Below are 16372 nucleotides of genomic sequence, written 5' to 3'. Positions count from 1 at the left end.
ATGAACGATGAGATCATGACTTCAGCTGAAGTCAGACACTTAATCGACTGAGCCACCGAGGTGCCCCAGAGAACGTGTTCCTGAAAGGTTGAAAGGAAAAGCTGGCCCTCATGCTGTTGCAGGCAGCTTGAAAGACTAGAAGTAAATGAGAGTCATGATCTCTGGACAAAGGCGTCATCAAGGTAGATCTTGAAGAATCCTCACATATTTTTCACGGGCTTTTAGCAACATGCAATAAGATGATCCGAATAAGAAAACAAGACGAGAACCAATGGAAAGTTCCCTGATCTTTCAGAGTGGTTTTTATATTTCAGAGAAATAAGACAATCTTAGATATCTGGAGAGAAGAAACTAAACAAGTGTGTAAGTTAATAGAATTTATAAAAAAAAATACAATAACCAAAAGGTGGAAATCCGAGAATGTTTTTAGCAACAAATCAGTATGCTAGAAGAGAGCTGAAATGAAGAATGGTAGGAAAGAGAGGTACAAACAGGATTCAGTAGATAGGTCAGACTTCCTTTTAATCAATCTCAAAACAAAGATCAAAGATAATATTTGCTGAGAATTTGCTAGAACTGATGTGGCACCAATCCACAGATTGAGGAAGCCCGAACTCCAAGATGGATAAATAAAAAAGAAATCTCGATGAATCATAATGAAATTACAAAAAAAAAGGGGGGGGGGGGGCGCCTGGGTGGCTCTAGATTTTGGCTCAGGTCATGATCTCACCGTTGTGAGATCGAGCCCCACATTGGGCTTCATGCTGAGCATGGAGCCTGCTAGGATTCTCTCCCTCCCTCTCCTGCCCCCCTCCCCTGCATGCACTTGGTCGTTCTCTCTCTCCAAAAAAAAAAAAAAAAAAAAAGACAAACTTGAAAGCATCCAGAGAAAAAAGATGATCTTGAAAAGGAGCAAAAATGAGGCTGTTGACTCCAAACGGTAACCGTGGAGATCACCAGGCAGTGGAATATATTCTGAAAGAAACCTTGACCACAGTATTCTGTCTCTACTGAAAATACTAAGAATGAAAGCATATATCCTTAAGTTCCACAGTGAAAATTCTAAAAGATGTACTTCAGACAGAAGGAAAGTGATTTCATTTGGAAAGGTTAGGAAGATAAATTGAGGTCAACTTTAATTGTATACATGTATTTATTGTTAGAATTATGACCATAAGAGTATGTTACTTCTAAACTATCATAGAAAACCAGGATTGGACCTCTGTAATTTAATGTGTGGAGGAAGATTAGTGACTGCTGTGGGTTTTTTAAATTCCTTATATGGTTCAGGAAGAAGCTAGAAATCAGTCAGTAGTAAACATTAGATGGAATCAAGTATGCATGAAAAATTTAAAGGTAACTTACTCTGAATCCATAGCAATTTAAACTGTGATATTGTCAGAGTCAGATCAAGGGAACGGAGAGCACACAAACAAGCCACCCCCAGCTGGACACTGGGTAGAGAGGTGGCTTCCAGAAGACTAGCAAAGTGGAGTTACACAGTAAATGGGACGGGCCAGTGGTTTTCCCTTTAAATGAGGAGGAGTAACCAAGAGGGAGGGTTCAAGACCTGAATGAAAAAAATACAAAATGAAAACTTTAAAAGTAAAAAAAAAATTCTTTTAACCTTTGGTGTTTAAAATAGAGAAAGCGAAAATCCTAAAGGATTGACAGTAAAACTACATTAAAGTAAACATCGGAGTGCTCGCTTCGGCAGCACATATACTGAAATTGGAACGATACGGAGAAGATTAGCATGGCCCCTGCGCAAGGATGACACACAAATTCGTGAAGCGTTCCATATTTTTAAAAAGAAAGGAAAAAAAAAGTAAACATTTGAATAATAAGACTCCCTAATGACAAAAACAAACCACAGACCAGAAGAAAATGTTAATAATGCATCATAGTATCCAGTCAACAGACAACCCACTGGATAACTGGACAAAAGACATCAGCAGGCAATTATGAGAAGAAGCCTTTAATTCCAATGGCTTCACTGCAGGGAATTGCAAATTTAAAAAGGCGACAGGGCGGGCTGGACCACTGTAGGTGCAGGGAACACCTCCTCTTCCTTACACCCTCCGCTTCTCCGATGCTATCAAATGATGCCTTCAGGAAAAACTTGCCAGCAGTTGTGTGGCTTAAAGAAACTCCCGTGGTCCTGTGACTCCAGATACTTCTGGGCCTGGTTGAATAAAGTGGATGTCAACCCTGAAGGGACAGCATCCATGTGGCTACTGTGCGGTGGGGCCGTTCTGCGCTGCCGTGGCCAGGAGAGTTGGCAGAAGGACTATAACGACCTCTCAGCAGGCTCCCTAGACAGACAGGATTCAGGCAGTTGATGCACCGGCTCTTAAATCCTGAGCATCAGGTTTGGTCCCATGGAGCACTAACAGCATGCTAGAAACATAAGGTCATGCACGTGTCATTATATTGAGGATCACTGTTGAGACTTTGTAAACTTAAAAATTTACGACAAAGTGTGTTGGAAATGGAAACAATTCTGTGTGGGGCTATCACAGACAAAGGCATCATTTCTCTGCATCACTTAAGTAAAACCCTCAAGTGTTTGCTGTTAAGTGATCTTCCTGGAGTAAGAGAAAAAGAAAACCTTGTCCAAGCCTTTAAGATAGTACTGCCTTCTCTGGAACTAAAATTAGATTTGAAGTAAAATTATAATATTCAGTGAGTGTTTTATTTCATATGGAAGCAGCCCAAGTGTCCATCCACAGATGAATGAATAGACAAGATGCGTATACATACAATGGAATGTTACTCGCAATAAAAAAGGAATGAGATCTTGCCATTTGCAACACCATGGATGGGCCTATGCTAAGTGAAATAAATCAAAGACAAATACCATATTTTACTTGTCTGTGGAATCTGAAAAAAACAAATGAATAAACAAAAACAGACTCATAAATACACAGAACAAACCGGTGGCCACCAGAGGGGAGGGAGGGTGGGAAGTGGGAGAAACAGGTCAAGGTGAAGGAACAAACTTCTGGTTATAAAATAAGTAAATCATGGAGATGGGAAGAAAAGTGTCTTATTTCAATATAAAGTATTATCTGAAATTGTTAATGGTATAAATTAAAACATTAAAAAAATAATTTAAAAAAATGGGGCGCCTGGGTGGCTCAGTCGGTTAAGCGTCTGACTTCTGCTCAGGTCATGATCTCACAGTCTGTGGGTTCAAGCCCCGCGTCAGGCTCTGTGCTGACAGCTCAGGGCCTGGAGCCCGCTTCGGATTCTGTGTCTCCCTCTCTCTCTTCCCCTCCCCTGTTCATGCTTGGTCTCTCTTTGTCTCAAAAATAAATAAAAACATTAAAAAATAATAATAATTGAAATTGTTAATGGTAAACAGTAACAGATATTCTATTTACCGTCCATAGGACTAAAAGAATGTCATACTGTAACTTTTTTTTTTTAACTTATTCATTTTTGAGTGAGAGAGAACACGAGAGGGGGACAGGGAGAGAGAATCCTCAGCAGGCTCCATGCTGTCAGCTCAGAGTCCTACACAGTGCTTTGGCACTTGCTCGCAAACTGTGAGATCATGACCTGGGCTGAAACCAAGAGTTGGATGCTTAACCGACAGAGCCACCCAGGAGCCCCTTTACCATAACATTGTAAACAAGGAGTCCATCATGTAGAAAATAAATATTCAGACATGACTTATTATTAAAGTCACTGAGTTGCAAGTGAGAGTTTATATACATTTTAAGAAAAATGCAAACTAGATAGCCTTTTAATTCTAATATATTCCTCATTTTATATAGATCTCTCTTGATGTAGATAGAGTTCTTTAAAGTGATTCAGATGTACTACCCAGATATTCTTTATTGTATTTTAACATTAATTTGTTACATTGTAATTTAAAGTTAAAGCATGGGGTGACCCAGACTTGAGTCAGTTGAGTGTCTGACTTCAGCTCAGGTCATGATCTCACAGTTGGTGAGTTTGAGCCCTGCATCAGGCTCGCTGGTGTCAGTATAGAGCCTACTTCAGATCCTCTGTTTTCCTCTGTCCCTTGCCCACATTGTGTGTCTGTCTGTCTCTCAAAAATAAACATTTTTTAAAATTTTAAGTTAATAAAGTGTGTTACTATAAATATGTACACATGAAGGGACACCTGGGTGGCTCGTTCAGTTAAGCGTCCGACCCTTGGTTTCAGCTCAGGTCGTGATCTCGCGGTTTGTGGGTTTGCAGAGCCTGCTTGAGATTCTGTCACTCTCCCTCTCTGTTCTTCCCTGCTTGCATGCATGTACATGTGGCTTTCTCTCCAAATAAATTTTTTTTTTTAATGTGCAGACATGGAAAAAAAGGCTGACAAAATCAAGTTTGGGCAGGAATATAGGGAAGCAGAATATTCTCAAGCTGTTGGTGGGATATTAGCTCTTCTTAATAGAGACTACCATTTTGCTTTCCATTGTTGAACATGCGCAATTCTCTGTCTAGGCAGGTAGCCTAGAGAAATTTACCTCTGGGCACAAGAAGAGAAGCCTAGGAAAAATGCTCATTGCAGCTTTTTTGAAAAACTGCAAACAGTTCAGATGACCAGGGAATAAAGGATGTATATTAAGAAAGTGGAATACTATATAACCATTAACTTTTGGAAAAGGGGAAAAAAAAGCAAATTGCAAAAAAAGATGTATAGGATAATACCATTTGTCTAAAAAGTTCTTCAGGAACCATTTACTTCTGGGGAGGGAGGAAAGGGAATGCTGTGAGGAAGGGTTTACTCTGTTTCCTTTTAAAAGGGGGGATGGGGTAGGGGGCTGGGTGGCTCAGTTTAAACATCTGACTCTTGATTTCAGCTCAGGTCATGATTTCGAGGTTCATGAGTTTGAGCCCCATGTTGGGCTCTGCACTGATGGTGATGCAAAGCCTGCTTTGGATTCTCTCTCTCTCTCTCTCTCTCTCTCTCTCTCTCTCTCTCCCCCCCCCTCTCTGCCCCTCCCCTGCTCACTCTCTCTCTCTCAAAATCAATAAATAAACTTAGAAAAAATAAATAATTTTTTAAATGACTAAAATTTAAATAAAACTAGACAATAAAAAAATAGTAAAAAAACTGACATGAAGGTGTCAGTGTTAATATTTGTCACATTCAAGTAGCAGGTAGTTATATGGGTGTGTTTTGAATGTAGAAAACAAAATATTTCAGTTAAAATACTAAAAAGTTTTAAAGACCACAGTTATAGGACTATACTTTTCTAGGTTTGAAGATAAATTTTTGAAAGTTGCTAAGAATAACTCCCCAGCTTTTCAGCTTTTCTTTTTAACAACCCCTTACTTTGCCTTCTCTGTGTATTTGAGTTCCAAATACCCATTTGGTTCCACCCAAAAGTGGTAGAGTTCTTATGTAATTCTCCTGTTGGGATTCTGTCCTAAACAAGCACCTGAAATACAGAAGAGGCTCTGTATGTTAGCATTCATTACTAAGTTACAAGTACAGAAAATTGGCAGCCGGGGTGGTTTTTTTTTGTTTTGCTTTTTTTTAACAAGAATGAAGTTGTTCGCTGAGTTTGTTGGGCATCCATAAAGGTGTGAGTCGCTGTCAGAGAAAGTGCTGCAGTGTTTCACAGGGCAGAGAGGAGTGACGTGTGGGGGAGGATTTCAGCTACATAAAACCCCACAGCACGGACACCTAGAGTAATGGTCTCGTGGGGCAGTGTGTGCCAAGTGTTTGGAGGGCTCTTTTGGCTTTACTTACCCAGATGTTTACATAAGAACAATGTTACTCACTTCTCTAATGGAATTTTTTTTTTTTTTTTTTTTGGTACAAGCCTAGATTTAAATTCTGGTTTTAAATCTTGTTTTCTTATTTTCTCTTTATAGGAATAGTTGTCTGTTTCTACTTACCTTCTTGTGTGACCAAGCTCTTGAGTCCCCCTTCGTCCCAGTCTCTCTCTTACGAGAAAGGGTTCATTTTTTCACTCAGAGACGCACATTCAGTGTAGGATGTTGGGAAACCCGAAAAGCACAAAATCAGACCTCACCAACAGCCCCTCTGCTGGGGATCCAGTGACACTAGAGATCATGTCGTGTCTACATGTGTGTACTTAGCTTGTTGTCTTGGGGGTGGGGCAGCATTTAGTCCTCCAACTCTGATGAGAGGCAGTTAGACTAATAGGCTTTGGGTTTGTTTCTACTGCCCTTCAGCCTCGCACCTAAGTCATCCTAACCGGGCGTCCTACCCTCATCTTATATGGTGCTCTTCTTACATGAACTGAGAGCTCAATCTTTGTATGGCCTAGGGACACTTGACGTGTTGCCCAGGTGTTCCAGATCACCTGGAGTGAGGCAGGACTGGCTGCCTGAGAAGGGCTTCACAGAGGAGCTCAACCATCTTTCTGCAGAATCTGGTTCTGGAGATAAAACCATAGTGGTCCAATCCACACTCCATTTGGGTTCAAACCCTGGGCCTTTGGGGTGGTTGGCCAGTGATGTGGACGTAAAGCTGGTATGTATCTGGGTCGTAAGGATGGTCCAAGTTCTTGTGTTCTGAAGCTGAGCAGGTTCCCTGCCGACAGTGAATCCAGTAGTGGGGGGGGAGACCCGTGTCAGCTGGAGGTAATAGTATGCTGCTTCTGACCCAGCCACTTTCTTAAACCTGGTGACTGGCTGGGGGATGTGGGACCATTTCTCAAAACACCTGTCATCTCTCCAGGCTGATCAGGGTGGCCTTGTTAGGAATCTAGGGCAGCGAGGGAATCCATCTTCGCGCTCAAACCTAGCAAGGCAATGAACGGCGTGAAGTTCTTTGAGCTGGTCAGTAGTACATGGTGTTCAGATTGAAAGCCGGCTTTCACCTATATTCTAGAGTATGTTCTTGCTGTCTTTCCCTTCATCTCTCTCTGTCAGGGGTTTTTGTTTGCTTTTTTTGTTTTTAAGTGAGTTATACTATAAATAAAACATGCTGTTTTTTTTTAAGGTAAGCTTAATAGACAGTAAAATGTGTAAATTTAAATATACAATTCAGTGAGTAATCACCTCCCTGTAATTCTGTCACCCCCAAAAAGTCTCCAGAGTACATAAACCTTAAGTTTACATGAATTTCACATAAATATCTGTTCGTGTGACTACCACCTGGATCAAGGTAAAGACATTTTCTAACAGAGTTCGGACTCAGTGTCACCTCTCACAGACACATGCACTCACACATGCTGTCTGTCAGGGCTCTTCTGGATACTCTGGTTCTGAAGTCACTTGTCTCTGAGTGTCTCCGTGATCCAACTCGTTTCCTCTGGTGTCCCCCACTCCTACAGCCGTGTTCCCCAAGGAATAATGTTTTGTCTCTCGCAGATCTGGGACACAGCAGGACAGGAACGGTTCCAGTCCCTCGGTGTGGCCTTCTACAGAGGCGCAGACTGCTGCGTTCTGGTATTTGACGTCACTGCCCCCAACACATTCAAAACCCTTGATAGCTGGAGAGATGAGTTTCTCATCCAGGCCAGTCCCCGGGATCCTGAAAACTTCCCCTTCGTGGTGTTGGGAAACAAGATTGACCTCGAAAACAGACAAGTAAGTGCCAAAGGTAGTGACAGTCGAAAATGTGGATGCTTACGAATCTACCCTCATTTAGGTCGTGGCTGCTGGGCCTTCTTTTAAAAGTAGCAGCTAAGTTTCAGATGGCTACTGTTTTTAGTTTTGATTAGTAAAAAGCCACGTGCCTTAAGGACCAATACCCAGTATATCTGTGTGTGTGTGTGTGTGTGTGTGTGTGTGTGTGTGTGTGTGTGTGTGCACGTGCCCCATACTGGGGGAGAGGGGAGAGAGAACTAGTTTCCCATCCAGCCCTTGGAATAAAGCCGTGCTTCCTAACCGAGTAATGGCATACCAGTTTTGCTTTCTCTGTGGCAACACAGGGACAGTGAAAGTCTGCAGTGGTTTTCCCTTTGAGATTATGCCAGCAAAGCAGCAAGTCCATCACTTTTGGTCCCCATGAAATAATTGGACTTGAGGCTGGGTTGCAGTCTGCATTTTGGTCTTTGGGATTTAAAAGCAGACTTGCATTTAAAGCCTGGCTCATGCACTTTTAATTTGGGAATACTACTTGGAGTCTGAACGTTGACTCCTGTAACAAGAATACTCTGAGATCAGGTGACGCTGCACCTGAAAGCCTGGCACCCAGGAAGAGCTTGGAAAATGGTGGCTTTCTATGGGCCGGTTGTTATTTTCCCCTCCTGTGAGAGGCACTGGCTTCCACGGTGCCTTGTGGTTTGGAGGGTTCTTTGCTACACTCAGAATGGCTCTAGAAAGGTATATGTGGGAATGTGAACTACATTTTGGCCAGCTGCCTTTGAGGACCAGGGCTCAGGAGACCTGGTTTAAATCCCCACGCTGCCCCTGACCGGCTGTGACTTTAGACCATTGCCTTTGCCTTCTGAGCCTCAGTTCTTCTTCTGCACTTGAAAGGAAGGGATTAGATTTTGTAATTCTGCTCTCCTGCACCTCGGGGGCCTGCCTGGATCTCCATGTGTGCAAAAGATTGCGCTTTGGGCTTTGAGTAAAATTGCTCTGGTTCACTTTCAAATAGCATTTCTCTTGGGAACATAGACTCTTAATTATAACTAGGTTTATTTCTGGCCATTGATCTCATTTTCTCCCTTTTCTAAGTGACAGTCCCCTCATGCCTGAAAATAGGCTAAGGCTCGGGGAAGGAATTGGGGTAGGAGAGGGTAGGGGTGCTGGTGAGAGCAGCAGGATTCTGTGACACAAGATTGTGACACAGGTGGTTTAATATGAGCAGTAATGGGTAAGGGACAGTGAACCTTAGAGACCAAGCTGCCAGGCATTTCCTGGGCTGGGACCTCTGAGGTCCTAGGAGAAATGATTCAATACTTCTTGGGCTGGCTGCTTACTCCTTTTAAGTGTAGCTAAGGGTCAGAAACTATGGATTATAGAATGGGCTTTGGGTTTGAGGTCTAGCTGTGTTATGCAGAGCCAGCAGGGTGACCTTGGACAGGTCTGCAGCTGTGTCCCTGCACACCCTCACCCCCTAGGTCTGCTCCCTCACCTATGCTACCTATAGACTAGGGACCATGATCCTTCTAGAGAAGGTTGAGGCCGTGCTAGATTAGGAGCACACATACACCCTGCTTCCTCTTCCAGGTGGCCACAAAGCGGGCACAGGCCTGGTGCTACAGCAAAAACAACATTCCCTACTTCGAGACCAGTGCCAAGGAGGCCATCAACGTGGAGCAGGCGTTCCAGACGATTGCACGGAATGCACTTAAACAGGTGGGTCTCCAGCAGCTATCTGGCTCCCTCTGCTGACTGACCATCAACCCAGCCCCTGCCTGGCTTCCTTGTCCGTAATCTTCTTTCCTAGCTCTTTTGTCCGTGTAGCCAGAAAACCCCATGTGTTTATCTGGGAAGGTAATGAGGCATTTTGCTAAAGCTCCCAGAAATTCCACCTCTATAGGACAGGGGCAGTGAAGACAGGCTGAGGGCCACCCTTACGGGTATGTGCTTATTCTCCCGCATGCTGTTAGGAGATCAGACCACTAGGAGGCCCCTGGCCACATTGCTCCTTCCATTGGAGGAGAGCATCAATTGGAATTCAAATCCCAGGTTTGCTACGCATCATTAAATTTAGTGATGGTGGTGGTGGGTGGGTGGGTGGGTGTGTGTGTGTGTGTGTGTTTCATCTCTGAACTTCATCCCCTCATAAAAAGAATACTTGCTTTGCAGGATGGTTAAGATTGAATGAGGTGGGGTCACTCCTGTCATCCTCATAAATGGTTATATTTGATCACCAGAAGGAAAGCTTACCCAGAAACTCGAGGAAATGTATTCCTTGAATGAGAATTTCTTTCTTAATGTTGTTTACTCAGCTGTTTCCAGAAAACAAACAGTTACTTCTTGTTGTTGGCATGTGGGAGTTGAAGGCTCTTTTGATTGAGTGGCTCCGTTAGGGCCAGTGAGTTAAGGGGCATCATGAGGCATCGTCCGTCATCTGTGATAGTCAGACTTAGGGGGGGAGTGAGTGTCAGAGGTGAGGCGCCTGCCAGAGGGTGCAGAGAACATTTGAGGAAGCACGTGGTGGCTGTGAGGGGCAAGGCAGGTTCTGCCAGCTCCAGGAAACCAGGTTTCTAGAATGCAGCAGTTCTCAGCAGGATGGGGCATCTGGACCTGTGGGCAGGGAGGTAACTGGAATGGGTTGTTGCCATTCTGGAACAACTGGAGGCTGCACTGAGGGTTCCATGATGAAAGGGGACAGTCTTGCCTGACGAAGAATTGATCGACCCAGAAGGCCAGGATAGCGCCTGTTGAGAAACGTGGATAACAGGGTGCAGGCCTGAGGCCTAGGCCTCCCTCTCTTCCGCTTCCTCTAACCCACCTTCGCACCTAGGTCAATAATAGCCTGCTATGTTTTCCCTAATGTTCCTGATACTTGCATGCGAATCTAAACAGGTATGGGGAGTTGCCTTCAACCAGTTCCCTGTTGACTGGCATCACTGTCAGTTTTTCTCTCTGAATATTGCTGTCTCTGTAGCCTTATTATAATGCTTTTTTGTTCCTACATGCTAGCCTCTCAGGAGTAAGATTGTTAGATTGAAAGGTATGTGTGCTTTTAAAAGATGGTGCCAGGGACACCTGGGTGGCTCAGTCGGTTAAGCGTCTGATTCCTGGTTTCGGGTCAGGTCATGATCTCACGGTTTGTGAGTTCGAGGTCCGCGTCGGGCTCTAAGCTGATAGCAGGAGGCCTGCTTGGGATTCTCTCTGCCCCTTCCCTGCTTGCACGTGCGTGCTCGCTCTCTCTCTCAAAATAAACTCTAAAAAGTAATGAATAGTAAAAGATGCTGCCAGAACGTTTTCCTCGAAGGCAGCAGTGCTTCAGCCCTTTCTCTTACCTGCTGACCAGCGAGCAGTCGGCACCATCTGTAGGTCTGCTGCTGTGCCGCCGGTCTGGGGGTTCCCTGTCCTGTAGGCCACCGCTGTGCGGCACTGGGGCCTGGGCACCTGTCGCTGATCATGAGCACTCTGTGAACAGGAATTAACTTCACCTGCATCGCATGTGACTTTTCCACTTATGCTTTATCCCTGGGCCATAGGAAAAGAGTAATTTTTTAAGACAGGTATGTCATTTTAAATTTCTAGGTTTTCTATATCTAGTTTATGTGTTGTCTGATTCAACTGGAATTCATCTAGGCTTATAGGCGGAAATAGAGTCTCACCTTTCTCTTTAAGAGGGATAGCCAATTATTTCCAACATTAGTTGCAAATTGTTAAAAAACCACTTACCCCAGTGGATTGAAGCATTACCTTTATGTGGGTGAATATTCATGTATACTGGGATCTATTTCGGGTCTCTCCAGTCCATTTGGCAATTGTGATTGGACCGTCTTGATTTGACTGCCTTTATAGTGTATCTGACCTCTGATAAGGCAAGTCTCCCCCCACTCCCCCACCCCTCCAGTCTTGTTTGTATTTTTTCCTTGGCCATGTTGGTGCATTTTCCATTTAGGCTGAGAATTTTATTATAGTTCCACCTTTTTTCTCCCCCCCGCTCCCGCAACCAAGTAGAAAACTTTATTGAGATTCTGACTGGGATTGCGCATTACAGCTATCTTATTAGTATGCTCTGGATGCCGTAACTAAATACTATAGGTGGCAAAACAGCAGGCTTTTATCTTCTCTTGGTTCTGGAAGCCAGAGGTTTGTAATCACAGTGCCAGCAAATTCACTTTCTGCTAAGGACTCTCTCCCCCATTTGCTGACTGCTGTGTTCTCGGGTGCATGGCTTTGCCTACGTGATCACAGACAGCAAGACCTAGAGCAAGCAAGAGCCCCCTCTCTCTGGTGTCCCTTCCTTCAAGGACACACTAATCCTGTCCGATCAGGGCCCCAGCCTTATGGCCTCATTTAACCTTCATTTCTTATTCCTAATGCTAGCACACTGGGGATTAGGATTTCAATGTAGGAATTTGGGGCAGACACAAAGATGCAGTCCATAACAGCTATTATTTTAGGTCTTGTGTGACATCCTTCAATAAAACCGTATCATTTTTCAGATCCTTTGCCTTTCATATTAAATACACTCCTGGTGGGAATGTAAAATAGTGCAGCCAGTATGGAAAACAGTCTGGCAGTTCTTCAAAAAAGTTACACATAAAGAGTTATCTTTTTTTTTTTTTTAAGTCTATTTATTTTTAAGAGAGAGCGTGGGCAAGCAGGGGAGGGGCAAAGAAAGAATCCCAGGTAGGCTCTGCACTGTCAGCATGGAGCCCAGTACGGGGCTCAGACTCAACGAACCATGAGATCATGACCTGAGCCGAAATCAAGAGTCAGACACTTAACCAACTGAGCCACCCAGGCACCCCAAGAGTTACCATTTGACTCCACTCCTACGTATATACTCAGGAAGAGTGAAAACATGTACATCCAAAATAGCCATAGTAGCCAAAAAGCAGAAACAAACAAATGTCCATCAAGTGAAGTGTCCAAAATAGGCGGATCTATTAAGACAAAGTAGATGGGGGCACATGGGTGGCTTAGTCAGTTTAGCGTCCAACTTCAGCTCAGGTCATGATCTCACGGTTTGTGGGTTTGAGCCCCACATCGGGGTCACTGCTGTCAGCGCAGCCTGCTTCAGATCCTCTATCCCCGCATCTCTGCCCCTCTCCCGCTCATGCTTTCTCTCAAAAATAAATATATTTAAAAAAAAAATGTAGGGGCACCTTGGTGGCTCAGTCGGTTGGGCATCCGACTTCGGCTCAGGTCATGATCTCGTGGTTCACGGGTTCGAGCCCCACGTCGGATTCTGTGCTGACAGCTCAGAGCCTAGAGTCTGCTTTGTGGATTCTGTCTCCCTCTCTCTCTGCCCCTGCCCAGCTCATACTCTGTCTGTCTGTCTGTCTGTCTCTCTCTCTCTCAAAAATAAATAAAACATTAAAAAATAAAAATTAAAAAAATGTAGATGAGTGGTTGCCAAGGCTTAGGGGTGTCTGATGGGGATGGGGAATGACTGCTAATGAGTGTAGGGTTTCCTTATGGGGTGAAGAAAATGTTCTGGAATTAGTGGTGATGGTTGCCCAACTTTGTGAATACACTAAAAAACCACTGAATTGTACACTCTGTATACCTCGGTAGACCTTTTACTTTTTTTAATGTGAATTCTTGGGAGTTTTTACTTTTATAGCTATTGTTAATAGTATAATTTTCCCTAGAAAACTTTGTTTTTAATTTTTTTCCGTGTTGATTTTTGAGAGAGAGTGTGAGTGGGGGAGGGACAGAGAGAGAGGAAGACAGAATCCAAAGCCAGCACCACACTATCAGCTCAGAGCCCGACAGGGGGCTCAAAACCACGAACTGTGAGATCATGACCTGAGCAGAAGTCAGACGCTCGACTGACTGAGCCACCCAGGCCCTCATTCCCTAGACAACTTTTAGCAACTAGAAACATTGCTTGCTTCATCTCCATATCCTAGAACAGTTGCTGGCACATAGGTGCTCAGTGTTTAAGTGACAGATTGTTTTCCTACACCAGGAAGTAGAAAACTGCTCCTCACTGGATACTTGTTAATTCAGCAGAAAGTCACACTAAACTGATCACAGTCCATCTGCTGTGACCTCACAACCACAGTTGATGATAAAATTCATCCATAGCTGGTTTCTGAGCACGCAGCACTTAGAGACAAAAACCCTCTTAACTTTGGAAGAAAAAGAAAATAGACCGTAAGTCCAGAAAAATTAATGTCAGATAGGGGCCTAGTGGAATGTTTGGGGACTGAGAGGGCAGCCAGCACTCCAGCCCCAGCCCCTTCCTGCCTTGTGGAAGGGCTAAGAGCTGCCAGGATCCAGCCCATGCTGAAGTCTGACTTCTGAAGTGTTGGCAATGATACGATACGGACCACTCAAAGCATCTGTGAGCTGGCTGTGGTCCCCAAGCCACCAGATTTCGATTATGATGGAGAGCATGAGTCAGCTCTGTCCTGAGTGCTCAGTGTCGATTGCTGCCCTTCCTGCTGAATTTCTCTCTTCACCTTGTCCCAGAGTTATTGCAAAACCTGTCTTCCCCCAGTTTGGGCCTAGAGGGTTGAATGCCTTCCACCAGAGCCCTTCGTTCACTGCCAGGTCTGCCCACTGTGCCCAGTGGAAGAGGGCCAGAGCTGAGCTCAGAAACTCCCCATACCCTGAGTAACAGGCCTTTCTCTCTCTCCCTGCCCAGGAAACAGAGGTGGAGCTGTACAACGAATTCCCCGAACCCATCAAACTGGACAAGAACGACCGGGCCAAGGCCTCGGCGGAAAGCTGCAGTTGCTGAAGGGGCAGTGAGAGCAGAGCACAGAGTCCTTCACAAACAAAGAACACACTTAGGCCTTCCAACACAAGCCCCCTCTCCTCTTCCAAACAAAACATAAAGTCATCTCTCAAATCCAGCTGCCAAAAGAAACCCCAACAAACATACTCACCCTTACACACACACACACACACACACACACACACACACACACACACACTCACACACACACCCCTATACCTACACCTGACACAAGCAGACAGACTCCAGCCCAGGCCTGTGATGACTCCATCGGGGTCTGCCCACCCACCACATCAGCCCTCGTATGGCAGCCAGGACAGGCAAGCTGTAGAAATCGTTCTGGTGTGGAGTCGGCATCGGAAGCTTATTCTTTTTGTCCACTGGGGAGAGAGAACTGTTTACAGTTAATCTGTGTCTAATTAGTTATCTGATTTTTTTAACGGTCTTGTGGTCTTTTTACCCCCACCCCCACCCCTCCCTCCTGTGAAGGCTACCACTTGGGAAGGCTGGTGCCCCATGCTTCATTACAGGCTCACACCCAGTCTGATAAGGCTGAGTTTTGTATGTATCTGTTAATGCTTGTTACTTTTAACTAATCAGATCTTTTTACAGTATCCATTTATTATGTAATGCTTCTTAGAAAAGAATCTTATAGTACATGTTAATATATGCAACCAATTAAAAATGTATAAATTAGTGTAAGAAATTCTTGGATTATGTGTTTAAGTCCTGTAATGCAGGCGTGTAAGATGGAGGGTTGAACCCTGTCTGGATTGCAGAGTGTTAGCAACTCAGAATTCAGAAATCCAGCTAGAGGCAGTATTCTGTACAGTAGACACAAGAATTATGTACGCCTTTTATCAAAGACTTAAGAGCCAAAAAGCTTTTCATCTCTCCAGGGGGAAAACTGTCTAGTTCCCTTCTGTGTCTAAATTTTCCAAAAGGTTGATTTGCATAATACAGTGGTGCGTGCAATGGATAAATGGTTGTTTCAGAAATTAAAATTCTCATTTTTCCTCCCCTCCCCACTTCCACACTTCGATCCCCTATAGATCAGCATCCTACTGATAAGAGGGAAAGGAAAATCCTAACAGATCTGTCCTAGTGATTTTACCTTTGTTCTAGAAGGCGCTCCTTTCAGGGTTGTGGTATCCTTAGGTTAGCAAACCTTTTTCTCCTTTTCCCCACCGACTCCCAGTCTTGCCCATTATTAATTAACCTGTTTCTTTGGTATGGAACCCTGGCAGTTCTGCCCCCTCCCTAGGATCTGCCCCTGCATTGTAGCTTGCTTAACGGAGCACTTCCCCCTTTTCCAAAGGTCTACATTCTAGGGTGTGGGCCAAGTTCTTCTGTAAAGAGATGAACGTGATGCCAATAAAATGTAACAAGAACAAAGATCATCTGCCTTTGCCCTGTCTTTTTTCCTTCTTCTAGACCCTTGGCTCGGTAGAGACCATGTTAGCTAATCATAGCCAGTGCTTTAGCAAGCTAAAGAGCCCTCCATAACTGGGCTCATGTGGTGCTCTGAGGCAGAAAGGCCTTGTCACATCCAGCTGTGCAGTACCTATCCCTAGTTTTGGGTTTGTTTGTTTTTTTTTAAATCACAGTGATGGGGCCTGGGGACTCTGAATGGAGAAGAAGTTGTCCCTTTAGAGGAGCAGCTACCGAGTGTTGGTTGCCTGTGGACCATGCACAGCCTGTGGGTATGACTATAACTTAGCCTTTGTGTTCTTTTTGTTCTGTGTTGTGGTTGGCATAGTTGCTGATACTTAGATACCGCATAGTTCTGGATTTCTGATTTTTCGCAGGAGAGGAAGATGGGGGGCAGCAGGGGCCCCGTGTTCAACATTCTAGGTCACCAGCTGGAACTGAATAGATGCCACGTCAGAGGGTTGGCGTAGGTTTTGCTTCTAGAAGTGCCCCCATTGACTAAGCTCTTGGATTCTCCTTTGCTACACGTTTCTACATTCCCACGTCTCAGGCTCCTCATTTGGTTCCTTCCCTCGCGCCTGCTGTTGGCTCCATTTGTGTGTTACAGATAGAATTCTCAGAAGCGCACAGTTACAACTCTACCTTGGCTGGTGCCGCGTGGCCTAGATC

General features: G+C 44.5%; 1 protein-coding gene, 1 non-coding gene and 1 pseudogene across 2 annotated transcripts in view; all 3 read left to right on the top strand.

The window, feature by feature from the left end:
- The window catches only part of RAB7A (RAB7A, member RAS oncogene family), a 71040-nt gene extending 55370 nt beyond the window's left edge, over positions 1-15670 (top strand). Inside the window, exons 4-6 of the mRNA XM_047827616.1 lie at positions 7309-7527; positions 9118-9246; positions 14180-15670. Of these exons, the coding sequence (XP_047683572.1) occupies positions 7309-7527; positions 9118-9246; positions 14180-14275 (444 nt within the window). The 3' untranslated portion in view covers positions 14276-15670. The remainder of the gene's footprint in view (positions 1-7308; positions 7528-9117; positions 9247-14179) is intronic.
- Positions 852-2735, top strand: LOC125149060 (ATP synthase subunit s, mitochondrial-like; annotated as a pseudogene).
- Positions 1702-1808, top strand: LOC125161442 (U6 spliceosomal RNA). Its single transcript, XR_007150629.1, has one exon. It is a non-coding gene; the product is annotated as a U6 spliceosomal RNA (small nuclear RNA).
- Positions 15671-16372: the final 702 nt, after the last annotated feature.

The sequence above is a fragment of the Prionailurus viverrinus genome, chromosome A2 (assembly GCF_022837055.1).
Source record: "Prionailurus viverrinus isolate Anna chromosome A2, UM_Priviv_1.0, whole genome shotgun sequence".
NCBI classification, from domain to species: Eukaryota; Metazoa; Chordata; class Mammalia; order Carnivora; family Felidae; genus Prionailurus; species Prionailurus viverrinus.
Note: the sequence above shows the minus strand (reverse complement) of the source record. Positions and strands in the feature narration are given on the sequence as shown.